At 41.4% G+C, this 12,446-nt stretch overlaps 1 protein-coding gene across 2 annotated transcripts in view; it reads right to left on the reverse strand.

Annotated features, from left to right (window-relative positions):
* The window catches only part of LOC128695093 (phospholipid-transporting ATPase VD), a gene marked incomplete at its 5' end in the record, with an annotated part of 81,919 nt that extends 70,340 nt beyond the window's left edge, over positions 1-11,579 (reverse strand). For both annotated transcript variants that reach the window (XR_011392815.1, XM_070091427.1), the window contains 6 exon segments: positions 5,844-6,104; positions 8,404-8,520; positions 9,411-9,981; positions 10,163-10,381; positions 10,580-10,734; positions 11,468-11,579. Coding sequence is in view for 1 of the 2 variants with exons in the window: in XM_070091427.1 (XP_069947528.1) it covers positions 5,844-6,104; positions 8,404-8,520; positions 9,411-9,981; positions 10,163-10,381; positions 10,580-10,734; positions 11,468-11,579 (1,435 nt within the window).
* Positions 11,580-12,446: the final 867 nt, after the last annotated feature.

Raw genomic sequence — 12,446 nt, forward strand, 5'->3', positions numbered from 1 at the left:
AAAAAAAACTACTCTTATGTATCAATCAGGCATGCAGTTTAGCTAGAGACAAACTTCAGGCACAGCTGGGATTCGTGTGCCTATCTTTGTTACTTTCAATGAGAATTTGATTATTTTAATCACATTTTCCTCATGTAACCATGGGGAAAGAATACCAAGCAAAATTAATTTTTTGTTCAACAATCTGTATAACACTTATAGCTATTATTATTATTATAATCAAAAAGAAGCGCTAAGATACAAGGGCTATACAGCGCTGCAGGGTAGGAAAGGAAGCGAGGGTATCGGGCGGCAGAAGGGGGGAGGGATGATCAGTAGGTTACAGAAAACAGCGGGGCAGGGGATAGTGCAGGGGTAGAGGGTAGCAAGAGATTAAGGTAGAAAGGGCTGAAGGTATCATCAGAGTTTGTGGAGTAAGTCAGTTGTTGTCAAAAAGTCAACGAGAGAGTCCGGATGAAAGGTGGGTCCATCAGCGAGAAGGGAAGGTAAAGAGAGAGCAGCGGAGCGAAGACGACGTTGGAGGTAAATTCTGCGTGCTCATTGATAAAGTGGGCAAGCTAACAGAATGTGGCTGACCGATAATGGAACCTGACAATTCTCACAGAGAGGAGCAGGGCACCTCTCCATGAGATATCCATGAGTAAGATGAGTATGGCCAATGCGAAGGCGGGAGAGAGTAGTCTCCCAACCTCGACACTGGTGGCAAGAAGACGGCCAGTAACCTATACTCGGTTTAATAGAACGAAGTTTGTTGTTGAACAAAGCAGACCAATGTTGTTGCCAACGGGTGTGAAGGTGGGTAGCTATTACAGCAAAATAGTCCGGAAATGGAATATCTCTATATGAAATTGTTAGGTCATGTACTGCTGACCGCGCAGCAATGTCTGCCTGTTCATTGCCCTGTATGTCAACATGACCAGGGACCCAACAAAAAACAATATCTTTACGCTTGGTAGAGATACGGCGTAGCCAAAGTTGGATACGGAGAACTAGAGGGTGAGGTGTATCAAATTTCCGTATAGCCTGTAGAGCACTAAGGGAGTCTGAGACAACCACAAATGATGACACAGTCATAGATGCGATACGAATAAGTGCTGCAAGAATGGCATACAATTCAGCAGTAAAAATGTGAGCTAAGATAGTAAATGCCCTCACACGACACTGTCCGGAAACACTGCTGCGAATCCGACACCGTCAAAAGATTTAGAGCCATCTGTGTACACGGCGATGACATGAGGATGAGAGTGGAAGTGGTCAAGAAAAAGAGAGCGGGAAGCCACCATAGGCAGTTGGGCTTTCGAGCAAGGGAGTGAGAAAGAACAGACCCGAACAGCTGGAACTTCCTAGGGGGGTAGAGAACAGAGAGATGCTACATGAACATATGAAGGCGGTAACCGAAGGGAAGACGAGCAAATGTAGGCGAAGAGAGAAGGGACAGAGCAAACAGGGGCGGCGAACAAATAAAGAATGTCTACTAATATCAGTGACCATTCTATAAATGGAAGAATTGCGGAGATCGTGAGAGCGCACATAGTAGCGAAGGCAATGGGCATCACGGCGATCAGACAAGGATGGAACATTTGCTTCTGCATAGAGGCTCTCAACAGGGGAAGAGCGAAAAACACCAAGGCATAAACGTAATCCTTGGTGATGGATGGGGTTAACGCTAGAGAGAGTAGCAGGAGAGGCCGCTGAATAGATCTGGTCACCATAATCGAGTTTTGATAAAATGAGGGCTGAATGTAGGCGAAGGAGAGTTAGACGATCAGCTCCCCACGAAAGATGAGCAAGGCAATATGAGGTTTCCAGGATAACCTACGGTCAAAGAGAAGGCCTAGAAACCTGACTGTATCACGTTCAGGGATACGGGAGCCATAGAGGTACAAAGGATGATCAGAGATGACAGAGTGTCTAGTGAAAGTAATTTGGTGAGTTTTGGTACTGGAAAATTTAAACCCATGCGTGGTGGCTCAATTGGAAACATGGTCGATAGCATGCTGGAGAGAAACTGTAATGAGGTGACAGTCAGCGCCTGCACAAGCAATAGCGAAGTCATCTACATAGAGTGATGACCAAATATTGGATGGAAGAACAGAGGCCAAATCATTTATAGCAAGGAGAAAAAGTATTGTGCTCAGAACACATCCCTGAGGGACACCTTCAGTTTGGACAAAGTCCAGGGAGAGCACGTTATTGGCTCGAACACGGAAATGTGTGTCAATTAAAAAGTTCTTAAGGAAAGATGGTAGATTGCCTCAGAGGCCTAAGAAGTGGGCTTGGGCCAAAATATTATACCTCCAAGTTGTGTCACATACCTTCTCAAGGTCAAAAAATATGGCAATAACTGAGTGGTTATTCGCAAAGGCATTACGAACATACATATCCAAACATAGTAAGGGGTCTATGGTAGAACAGCCCTTACGAAAGCCATATTGACGAGTGGAGAGACTGCTGTGTGTCTCTAAATACCACATTAAACGTCTATTTACCAGACGTTCCATTACTTTGCAAACTGCACTGGTAAGAGCGATGGGACGATAGTGAGAGGCTTCATGTCCCTTAGTACCCGGTTTGCGGAAAGGGAGAACAATGGCAGATTTCCACAGCTGTGGAAGAACTCCTTGTGATCAAATAAGATTGAAAAGGCGTAAGAGGACTGCAAGGGCTGACTGATGTAAATGTTGTAACATACTAATATGAATGTCGTCGGGCCCAGCTGTCGATGATCGGCAAGCTGAGAGTGTTGCCTCCAGTTCCTGAAGTGTAAAAGGCACATTATACTGTTCTTCTCTGAGAGAAGAAAAGTCCAAGGGTGCTAACTCTCTGGCAGACTTTGAGGAAAGAAACAAGGGGCAGAGATGGAGCCCCAGAGAAATACGAACCAGATGATTGCCAATTTCAATGGCAACATCTAGAGGGTTTGCTATATCAACACCGGCAACCCGCAGAACAGGAACCGGGTCAGGAGAATATTTGCCACTCAGTTTCCGTACTTTATTCCAGACTGCACTCATAGAGGAAGCAGAGGTGATGGTGGAGACAATCTCGCCAGCAAGTGCGTTTACCATCACGGATGACACGGTGAGCGATTGCATGCTTCTGCTTAAAATCAAGAAGTCTCTCAGTAGTTCTATTATACCGGTACCTGCCCCATGCAGCATGTTTCAAACGTACTGCACGAGCACAAGCAGGAGACCCCCACGGCACGCATTTCTGAGAATGCATGCCCGAGGTTTGGGGTATAGAATGAGAAGCTGCGGTTAAAACTGAGGACGAAAAGAGGTGTAAAAGCTCATCAATGGAGGAGGAAGAAGGAACCTCACTGAAAACAGTTAGTTGTGAGTAAAGGTCCCAATTTGCCTGATCAAATTGCCAGCGTGGGTTACGAAGAGGTGGTGAATATCAAGGGGAAGTAAGAATGATTGGAAAATGATCACTGTCATGTAAATCCGGGAGAACAGACCAGGTGAAGTCTAGTGCAGCGGAGGAAGAGCAGACTGAGAGATCGATGCAAGAGAGAGTATGAGTACGAGGATCAAAATGGGTGTGAGTACCTGTATTTAAAACATGGAGGGGGTGGGAAGCAAGAAAAGCCTCTAGCTGAATGCCACGGGAATCACAGTGACTCTCCCTAGAGAAAATGATGGGCATTAAAATCGCCAAGTAACAGAAGTGGTGGCAGTAATGACGAAACAAGAAAGGCAATATCCGGAAAAGGTAATGCTCGAGAAGGAGAGAGGTACAAAGAACAGTGTGTATACCACCTATGCAGGTGGATACGGGCTGCTGTGTAATGCAGCGAAGTACAAACAAATAGCTGATGGTACGGAATATCAGTGCATAGAAGAAGGGCACTTTCGTTAAAGGTTCCATCAGGAAAAGGATCCGAAGATTACAATAAATTATAGCCCGAGATGGGATAGATAACAGCAGAGTGTAATTTTGGTTCTTGTAAGCGAACAGCGAGAGTACGAAGGGTGAGCCTCATGACAATTAAGGCAAGAGGGAGGTCAACTGCAAGATGTATTAGAATGGTCATCAGCACCACAGACTGGGCATTCGGCTATAGATCTGCAATATTTTGCTGGGTGGCCAAATCGCCAGCAATTTCTACACTGTTGCGGTGTAGGGATCACCTTTCGAACTTGTAACCGATGTCCTGCTACATAAACAGAGGATGGGAGTTCACGGCTGTCAAAAGTTAAACGAGCCACATTGCAAGGGTATTGTCTCCAGCCGCGGGCAGGAAGAACATAAGTGTCTACCTTGAGAATTGGGAGATCTTGGAGTTCCAGCTGTTCGAGAATGTCATTGCCACATGTCTGGAAATTCTGTTGGCAGAATGGCAGTACCACTACAAGAATTGAGGGAATGATGTTTTTCGAAAGTGATAGGAAAAGTATCGATATGTGAAAGAAGAGAAAGATCATGAGCTTGGGTAGCATTCTAGACTGTGATGATACGTGTACCACTCTTAAGAGCATGAAAGGAAATATCTCTACCAACATGGCGTAGGAGCGCTTTGCCAATACTATGGTCGGAAAGATAGGCAGTAGAAGAAGTCGGTCTTAAGTAAAGAATTTAGTCCATTGTGTGGTCCGAAACTGAGTGTGAAGAGGGAGTGCATGAAGTGTCGGTCTTTTCCGAGTAGAATGGGAAGGTAACAAAGTAACGTTATCAGGAGATTGTCGTTGGCGTTCAGAAGTGGGACCAGAGTTGGTCCGACGTGGGACGGGCTGGCGATTCGAAAATTGCCACACCGAAGAGGGAGAGGCTAGAAGCATAGTCAAAGTAGAGCGGAGGTCAGACAAATCGAAGGAGTCAGTCGAAACCCCGGCACCTGAAGCGGGTGAGGAAACAGCACCAGCAAGAGGTACAGGGGTTTTAGGAGTGTCTGAAGAGTGGCTAAAAGACGAGGCGAGGTCAGAACGGGGTGCGGTAACAATAAGAGGCCCGGGGGTAGCGGGGTCATGGACTGGGGACTCCATGGTTAGGTTACTTCTTTCTTTTTGTTTTTAAGAAAAAAAAAGTACGAAGAAAAGAAAATAAAAATAAAAAAAAGAATAAAAAAGGGGGGGACCAGGGAGGGATAGCTCCTAGTAGGAATGAAAGGGTCAGAAATCTCCCTCCGCGCCGAAGAGGACCTCAGCACCACAAGCAGCGCAGATGCAGCATGGAACCCGTGCCATACCCTACCCTTCATGCCAGTAAACCAGCAATTCGCGATAGCAACCTCACATCTGCCGAGCTACCTCGGTGGACAAGAGAGAGGGCAACCGGATATCCACCACAAAACATACCTCCTTCGGCCACCACCCCCGGAATCCGAAAGGTGGCTTCCAGAGATACACCCGTTGCCCGAAAGACACCCAAAGCCACCCTCCGGGATACCGGAGAGGGATCGGGACATCCCCAGGCGATCCAGATTCCACGGCAAACTACGCCACCGCCAAGAACCTCAATGGAATGGGATGGACCCCAGTACCCTTTCCCCTACCTAGGAACTAATGCGCCTGTGGGAAAATTCCAAAGGCCAAAAAAGGAAGGGCAAAAGGGAGGGGTGGGGAGGAGGAGGAAAGGAAATAGGGGAGGATGGGAGAGGGAAGGGGGGATTGGAGGGTAATTAGGTTCAGTCTGAGGAAGGAGACCAACAGGTCTAATTCCTCAGACCAAGAGCCTTTTCACCACACCAAGGAGCCCCCCTTGAAGAGGACACTTATAGCTAGAATAAATTTTAATGATCTCGCATAAACCCATCTACACTCTTTGTAAATGTAGGTGTGTTCATCAACTAAGATATACATTACAAAAGCAATCATCTTGTGATTCCATAAAAGACTAACCTATTAAATTCAGGTTTTTCTCAATCCTACTATAGGACTCCTGTAGTTTGTGATCTCTATTTGAGAGTGAGTTCTCAGCTTCTTTGTGCTTCATTGTCCAGTCTTTGTACTCTGTGTCAGTCAAGACTCTCTTTGCCATACAGAGAACTCTAAGACCCTTTTTGGAGAAGCTATTTAAGTGTTGCTGAGTACGGAATATTCTAAACTTTGTTTTGTCATCTACTCCTCTATTTAACCTGTCAAGTATTGCAGAATCAGCACCTGGAAGCAAAAAAAAAAAAAAAGTTAAAAATATTTTACAGTACTTTGTCATATTTTTTCCAGTCATCCACATATGTATGATGAAAATCTATTTGCCATAAAACATATCCATACTCTTCCAAGACTCCTACAATATTGTGAAGAATTACACATGAGCAACATCTGGGTATCTTTTATAAAAGTTTTGCCAACCAGTGGCTTTATCAATACAATACAGAAGACTGGAGAAGTAGACAATGAGGTAAACAGTCCCTCAGCCTAGGAGCAGGTATTAAACCTTTCAGGGTCGGTCCCAATGTATCACAGCTTTGAAGCCAGTGTCAGTCCCATAGTATAACGCCATGAGCTCAGCTCACCCAGATAAGCTCTGAGTGGTAAATCTGTTCCTAGATACGAGAGAATGGGTCTACGCGGTAAGTGTGCACCATAAAAAATAATCCTGCAGCATGCAGTGCATAATGAGGAAAAAAAAAACAAGTTTTTGGTTTAAAATAGCAACTTTGTGGTGTATTTTTGTATGGTTTTATGGTTGTCTTCTAAGTTTCTTGGTCTAATTTGATAGAATGGAAGATGCATCACAATTGACATCACTGTCCAATACGCATCCAACTTGCCAGTCTATACACATTTGGGAATTCACTGACATTTTTTTTTTTTCAACAAGTCGGCCGTCTCCCACCGAGGCAGAGTGACCCAAAAAAGAAAGAAAATCCCCAAAAAGAAAATACTTTCATCATTCAACACTTTCACCACACTCACACATTATCACTGTTTTTGCAGAGGTGCTCAGAATACAACAGTTTAGAAGCATACACATATAAAGATACACAACATATCCCTCCAAACTGCCAATATCCCAAACCCCTCCTTTAAAGTGCAGGCATTGTACTTCCCATTTCCAGGACTCAAGTCCGACTATATGAAAATAACTGGTTTTCCCGAATCCCTTCACTAAATATTACCCTGCTCATACTCCAACAAATCGTCAGGTCCCAAGTACCATTCGTCTCCGTTCACTCCTATCTAACACACTCACGCACGCTTGCTGGAAGTCCAAGCCCCTTGCCCACAAAACCTCCTTTACCCCCTCTCTCCAACCCTTTCGAGGACGACCCCTACCCCGCCTTCCTTCCCCTATAGATTTATATGCTTTCCATGTCATTCTACTTTGATCCATTCTCTCTAAATGACCAAACCACCTCAACAACCCCTCCTCTGCCCTCTGACTAATACTTTTATTAACTCCACACCTTTTCCTAATTTATACAATTATAATAATGCAGTAGTCTGCATAACAGTAAATCTTCTATTTTTTTTTTTTATGAATAAAAATTCAAAATGGAAAGCAAGCGTAATATAAGAGGGGCCTGGAGACGTGACTAATGAACAGAGTAAATATTTTAGTGCTGGGAATGTCGGCATTGCTTATTTTGGAGCCTATTCTGAAATTGGCATTTACTGAATTTTGTTTGAAATTGTCAAAATTACCAATTTCTGATCACTTTATTGGGTAGTTTAAATAGCTGAATGGGCAGTTTCTTGTACTCGATCGATAGAATGGAAAACATACTAGAGAAATAGCTAATAATCTGGTCAACTGGAACAATAGAATTATCTTGAAATCAGACTCAAATTGGACAAAACCCATCGATGCTTAAGTATCACTGAGACAGCAAAATTCATGAATGCGTAATTTCGTCAGTTTTCCATCAAATTTTGAGCTTTTTGTTTTATTACCTTCAGAAAAATATTCTCTACCATTGCATAAGAAAAATAATAATAAAAAAATTTCTTTTGAAAATTTTGCTACCCTGAAAGCAAGTTTGAGAGTAGGGGTCACGACACTGAAAGGGTTAAGTAGGGGTCGTCCTAGATAAGTTTGGGAAAAAGGATATAAAGAGGTTTTGTGTATGAGGGGCTCAGACATCCAACAAGCATGTGTGTGTATGTTAGATAGAAGTGAAAGGAGGTAAGTGGTTATTATGACTTGATATGCTGTTGCAGTGTGAGCAAGGTAGTATGTATGAAAGGCTTCAGGGAGAATGGTTAGCTTGACTTCAGTGCTGGAGGTGGGAAGCACAGTGCCTGCACTCTGAAGGAGGGGTGGGGATATTTGCAGTTTTGAACTGTAGTAGCAGAGCCCCTCTGGTAAGACAGTCATGGAGTGAATGATGATGAAAATGTTTCTTCTTTTTTGGGTTATCCTACCTAGGTGGGAGACAGCAGGTTTGTTAAAAGAAAAAGAAAAAAAAAATTGTACTCCTCATTGCCAATGATTCGTACTCATGAAAATCCTCACCTTTGCAATACAGAATTTTTTCTTGGGTGTCAGGATGGCAAACAATTATAGACATCATCTTTCGATTGGAATCGAATGGTAATACATGGAGGACTTCATATTCACACAATCCATATCCTGCAAAATGTACATCAACAATACTCAAACACTAACTGATCACAATTTAAAACAATTAAGATAAATGATTAAATATGTTTTCCTTATATGGTGGTACCCCGAGTTTCGAACTTTCTTGGCTCCAGAAGGCTGTTCGAGTGCCATTACTGAATGAATTTGTTCCCCATAAGGAATAATGTAAAAGCACTTACAATAATACACTTAAATAATTGGTCAGGTTGGGAGCAGTTCGAAACTCGGGATACCACTGTACTGTGCTAAGAAAAGGAAAACTTTCATACTGTACTTTCAACAGACAATGGCTGTTCTTTGTATAATAACAATAATAATATGGAAGAAAAACTAATACACACTATCCATATTGTTGAAAATTGTATAAAATACCAACAAGTTTATGATTAAGGCACATGTGTAACAGTTGGGTTTCTATTGTTGAAAAGTTTCACCTATGCAGTAGACTTCATCAGTCAAATAGAGAGAGGAATGTATTGTAGACAGAAGCACTAGTGGCAATCAGTCCATCAACCTTGGAGAAACAGGTTGAGACTGTCAGTCCCTCAGCCTGGAGAAGTTCAGCTCCAAGAAGCTGAAGAAGCATACTGTGTAGGCAAAACATTTCAGCAATAAAGATGCCGAACTGTTGCATATGTCTCTTTAATCATGATCCATATTGCTTCTACAGTGAAATTGTTTATTCATAGTTATGAATGAAATAACTAGATTATAGTATGATGTGATGTACAAAGGAGATGGATCACTGAGTGCAAACTTATTATGTTTGAAATTCAGACTCTAGCTAAATCAAATACATCTTTCAGAGTATTATTTGGAAACAATCACTTTTTAATTTTTTTATAGATCTTAGCGACAAACAATACAATGGACATTACCTGGAAGTGAAATCAAAATATTGTGCAAAGTTCTTCTGAGCAAGCGGAATCCATATTTGTATGCTGCATCCACTAGAGCTAGTTCATCTGGACTCTCAGCTTCATAGATGGGAGTAATATCCATAGGTGATGGTGTAGGAGAACGTGAATCCCTCGTAAAGTTAGGATTATATATTTGTGCTGCTTGGATATTTAGAAGAGATGGTCGCAAAGGGGAGGAATTTGGTTGAGACTCAAGGTCACATATACGGACGTTCTCTAAACCGTTTGACTGACTGATTGGGTTCAGTGTTATGCTTACAGAAGTAGATGATTGATCATAATTTGCAGTAAGGGTGGTTGGAGCTGCATATCGTGGCAATGCTTCTGGTGTATGCGGTGGAGTACTATGAGGAGAAGAGGCAATTGGCGAAAGTGGACGAGAGAAGGAAAGAAATCCTCTTAATACACGATTGGGCCCCCATGAACTGGAACCAATACTAGTAGTGGTGGTGTTACTGCTGGTATCTACCACATTGATACTTGAACTATTGGCACTTTCATTTGGCACAATCATACCACTTGCATTCATCTGAAAAAATAAATAATTTTCCCTGCAATTACTGTGTATTAAAAATTTGTAATAAATAAAAGTTTAAAAAATAAACTTGAATAATGTTGAGTTCTCAAGGTGGCTCACATACACATTTACACATTAAAAATATTCAATTATTCAATTAAACATTAAAAACATAAGGGGTAAAAAGACATACTGCATCACGATGGGGATACTTTGCAACAACAACAGTGTTGCAAGCAGCAAGGGTGAAAAAGAAATCCATGATTCTCTCAGATGGAGAATCTTTCGGAGGACAGAGAGTAGTAGGATTCTGTCGACTACCTGGTTGGGCATATATCAATGGAAGCTCAATTGAAGCAAGTTCCTCCTGCAGCTGATTGTTCAAGGTGAAAGTGTCTCTCTCATCTGAGTTCTGGTTCAAGGATTGAATAGTTTAAAGAATACATTACTTCTCATATTAAATATAAAAGAATGAATTACTGTATAATACTGTACAATATTTATTTCTACATTATGTGTCTTTGCTATGATAAGCAAGATCTAATTTATTTTTAGACAACAAAGTTAAGCCAAATCTAAATTTGCATGATATGGTGATAATAATACAAACCTGATTCTTGTTGATAACAGGTGTGTGAGTATAGTCTGTACCATTGATAGAGCAGCACTGGAAGACCATATTGTTTTCTGTAAGTGTCCCTGTCTTGTCAGTAAATACATATTCGACTTGGCCTAGTTCCTCAGGGATGTTAAGTGCTCGACATTCTGTGAATTTGTGTATAAATAAACCCTAGAATAAATATCCAAAAATTTCACTTAAAATTTAAGAGATAGAAAATAAAATGCATTGCACTTCTAAATGAAGGAACTCAGGATTAAGTACATCAAAGTTTTTTATACTTCACCAGCTGTCTCCTACCAAGGTAAAGTGACCCCAAAAACGTAACATTGAACATCATTCATTCAATAGCTGCCTTGTCAGAAGTGCACAAAGATCACAATTCAAATGACCCTGCAGCTTGAAACATCCCTACTCATCAATTTTGAGCCCTGGAGGTGGGAGTACAATGCCTGCACTTTAAAGGAGGGGGTTTAGATACTGGCTGTTTGGAGTGACATCTAAACTGTCATATCTGGGCACCTCTGCAAAGACAAGTGATTATCTGTGAATAATGGTGAAAGTGTTTCTTTCTTTTTTGGGTCACCCTGCTTCGGTGAGAGACGGCTGGCGTGTTGGAAAAAAATATAAAACACTAATAGCCTACAAAATCTTCAAATTTATTTTAATATAACAGTAATATAAAAATGCATCCCAAAATTCAAGTAAAAGCAAGAAAACAGGACATAATAGCCTTGCATGTATATCAAATAGCTAATGCTAATGTTATTGTTTGAATATCATAACCCACTTATTACATACACAAATACAGTAGTACATACCACTTGATATCTTCGACTACAAATTAAAATTTGTTTTTGAAATATACTTTTGCCTTACCTATAGTTTTGCCACTTTTCTTGTCTTTAAAATCTTTGTCACAGTGTATGTGGTAAATCTGCATCAACTTGATCACTTCAATTGTAACATACAATGATATTGGTATAATGACCTGGTGGAAGAGAAGCAGCAATAAATAAAATGTACTTACATACTACCTCTCACAGATCTAAACTTTAACAATAACAACCACATGCAGATGCACTGCTCAAGAAATCATAATTATTTTTGTAGATGAAGAAGTCAACCTTGACCAAAAGAAAGTCAGTGCATTTAACAATCAGAATTAAAAAGCAGACTTTCTCAAAGAAATGTGTTATTTCAATTATGTGAAATGAATAACATTTAAAAAATAATTATCAACAATGTATCAACAATTCTTGTCAGTAACCCATCAAGTACAGTGGTACCCCGATTTTCGAACTTATTTCATTCTTGAATGCTGTTTGAGTGCCAATACCGAACGAATTTGTTCCCATAAGGAATAGTGTAAATTAAATTAGTCCGTTTCAGAACCCCAAAAATACACTTACACACGCACTTACACAAATACACTTACATAACTGTTCAAGTTGGGAGCAGTTCAAAACTCAGGGTACCACTCTACAGTGGACCCTCCCTTTTCATTGGGCTCTGTTTTTGCTCATCTCCATTATCACCGATTTTTTCTGTAAAATTACTGGCTTCACTGTCGTTGCTTTTCCTCCGTTCTCGTCAGTGGTATGGTACATGTCCGAGTGTGCCGCGCACACAACCTCCCACACACGCATTCTGAGGAAGCAGTGGTGCTGTGTTTCTCAGTGAATGAACATTATCCTGCAAGGCCATAGGAAACATTTCGTAATAATTCACTGGTTTTTTCACTTGTTTATTCTGTGTGACTGTTAAATAAGCCACCATGAGCCCAAAGAAAGCTGCTAGTGCCAGCCTGTTGATAAAGAAGGTGAGAGACATGATGGAATTAAAGAAAAAACTCGTA

The sequence above is a fragment of the Cherax quadricarinatus genome, chromosome 35 (genome assembly GCF_038502225.1).
Source record: "Cherax quadricarinatus isolate ZL_2023a chromosome 35, ASM3850222v1, whole genome shotgun sequence".
NCBI lineage: Eukaryota > Metazoa > Arthropoda > Malacostraca > Decapoda > Parastacidae > Cherax > Cherax quadricarinatus.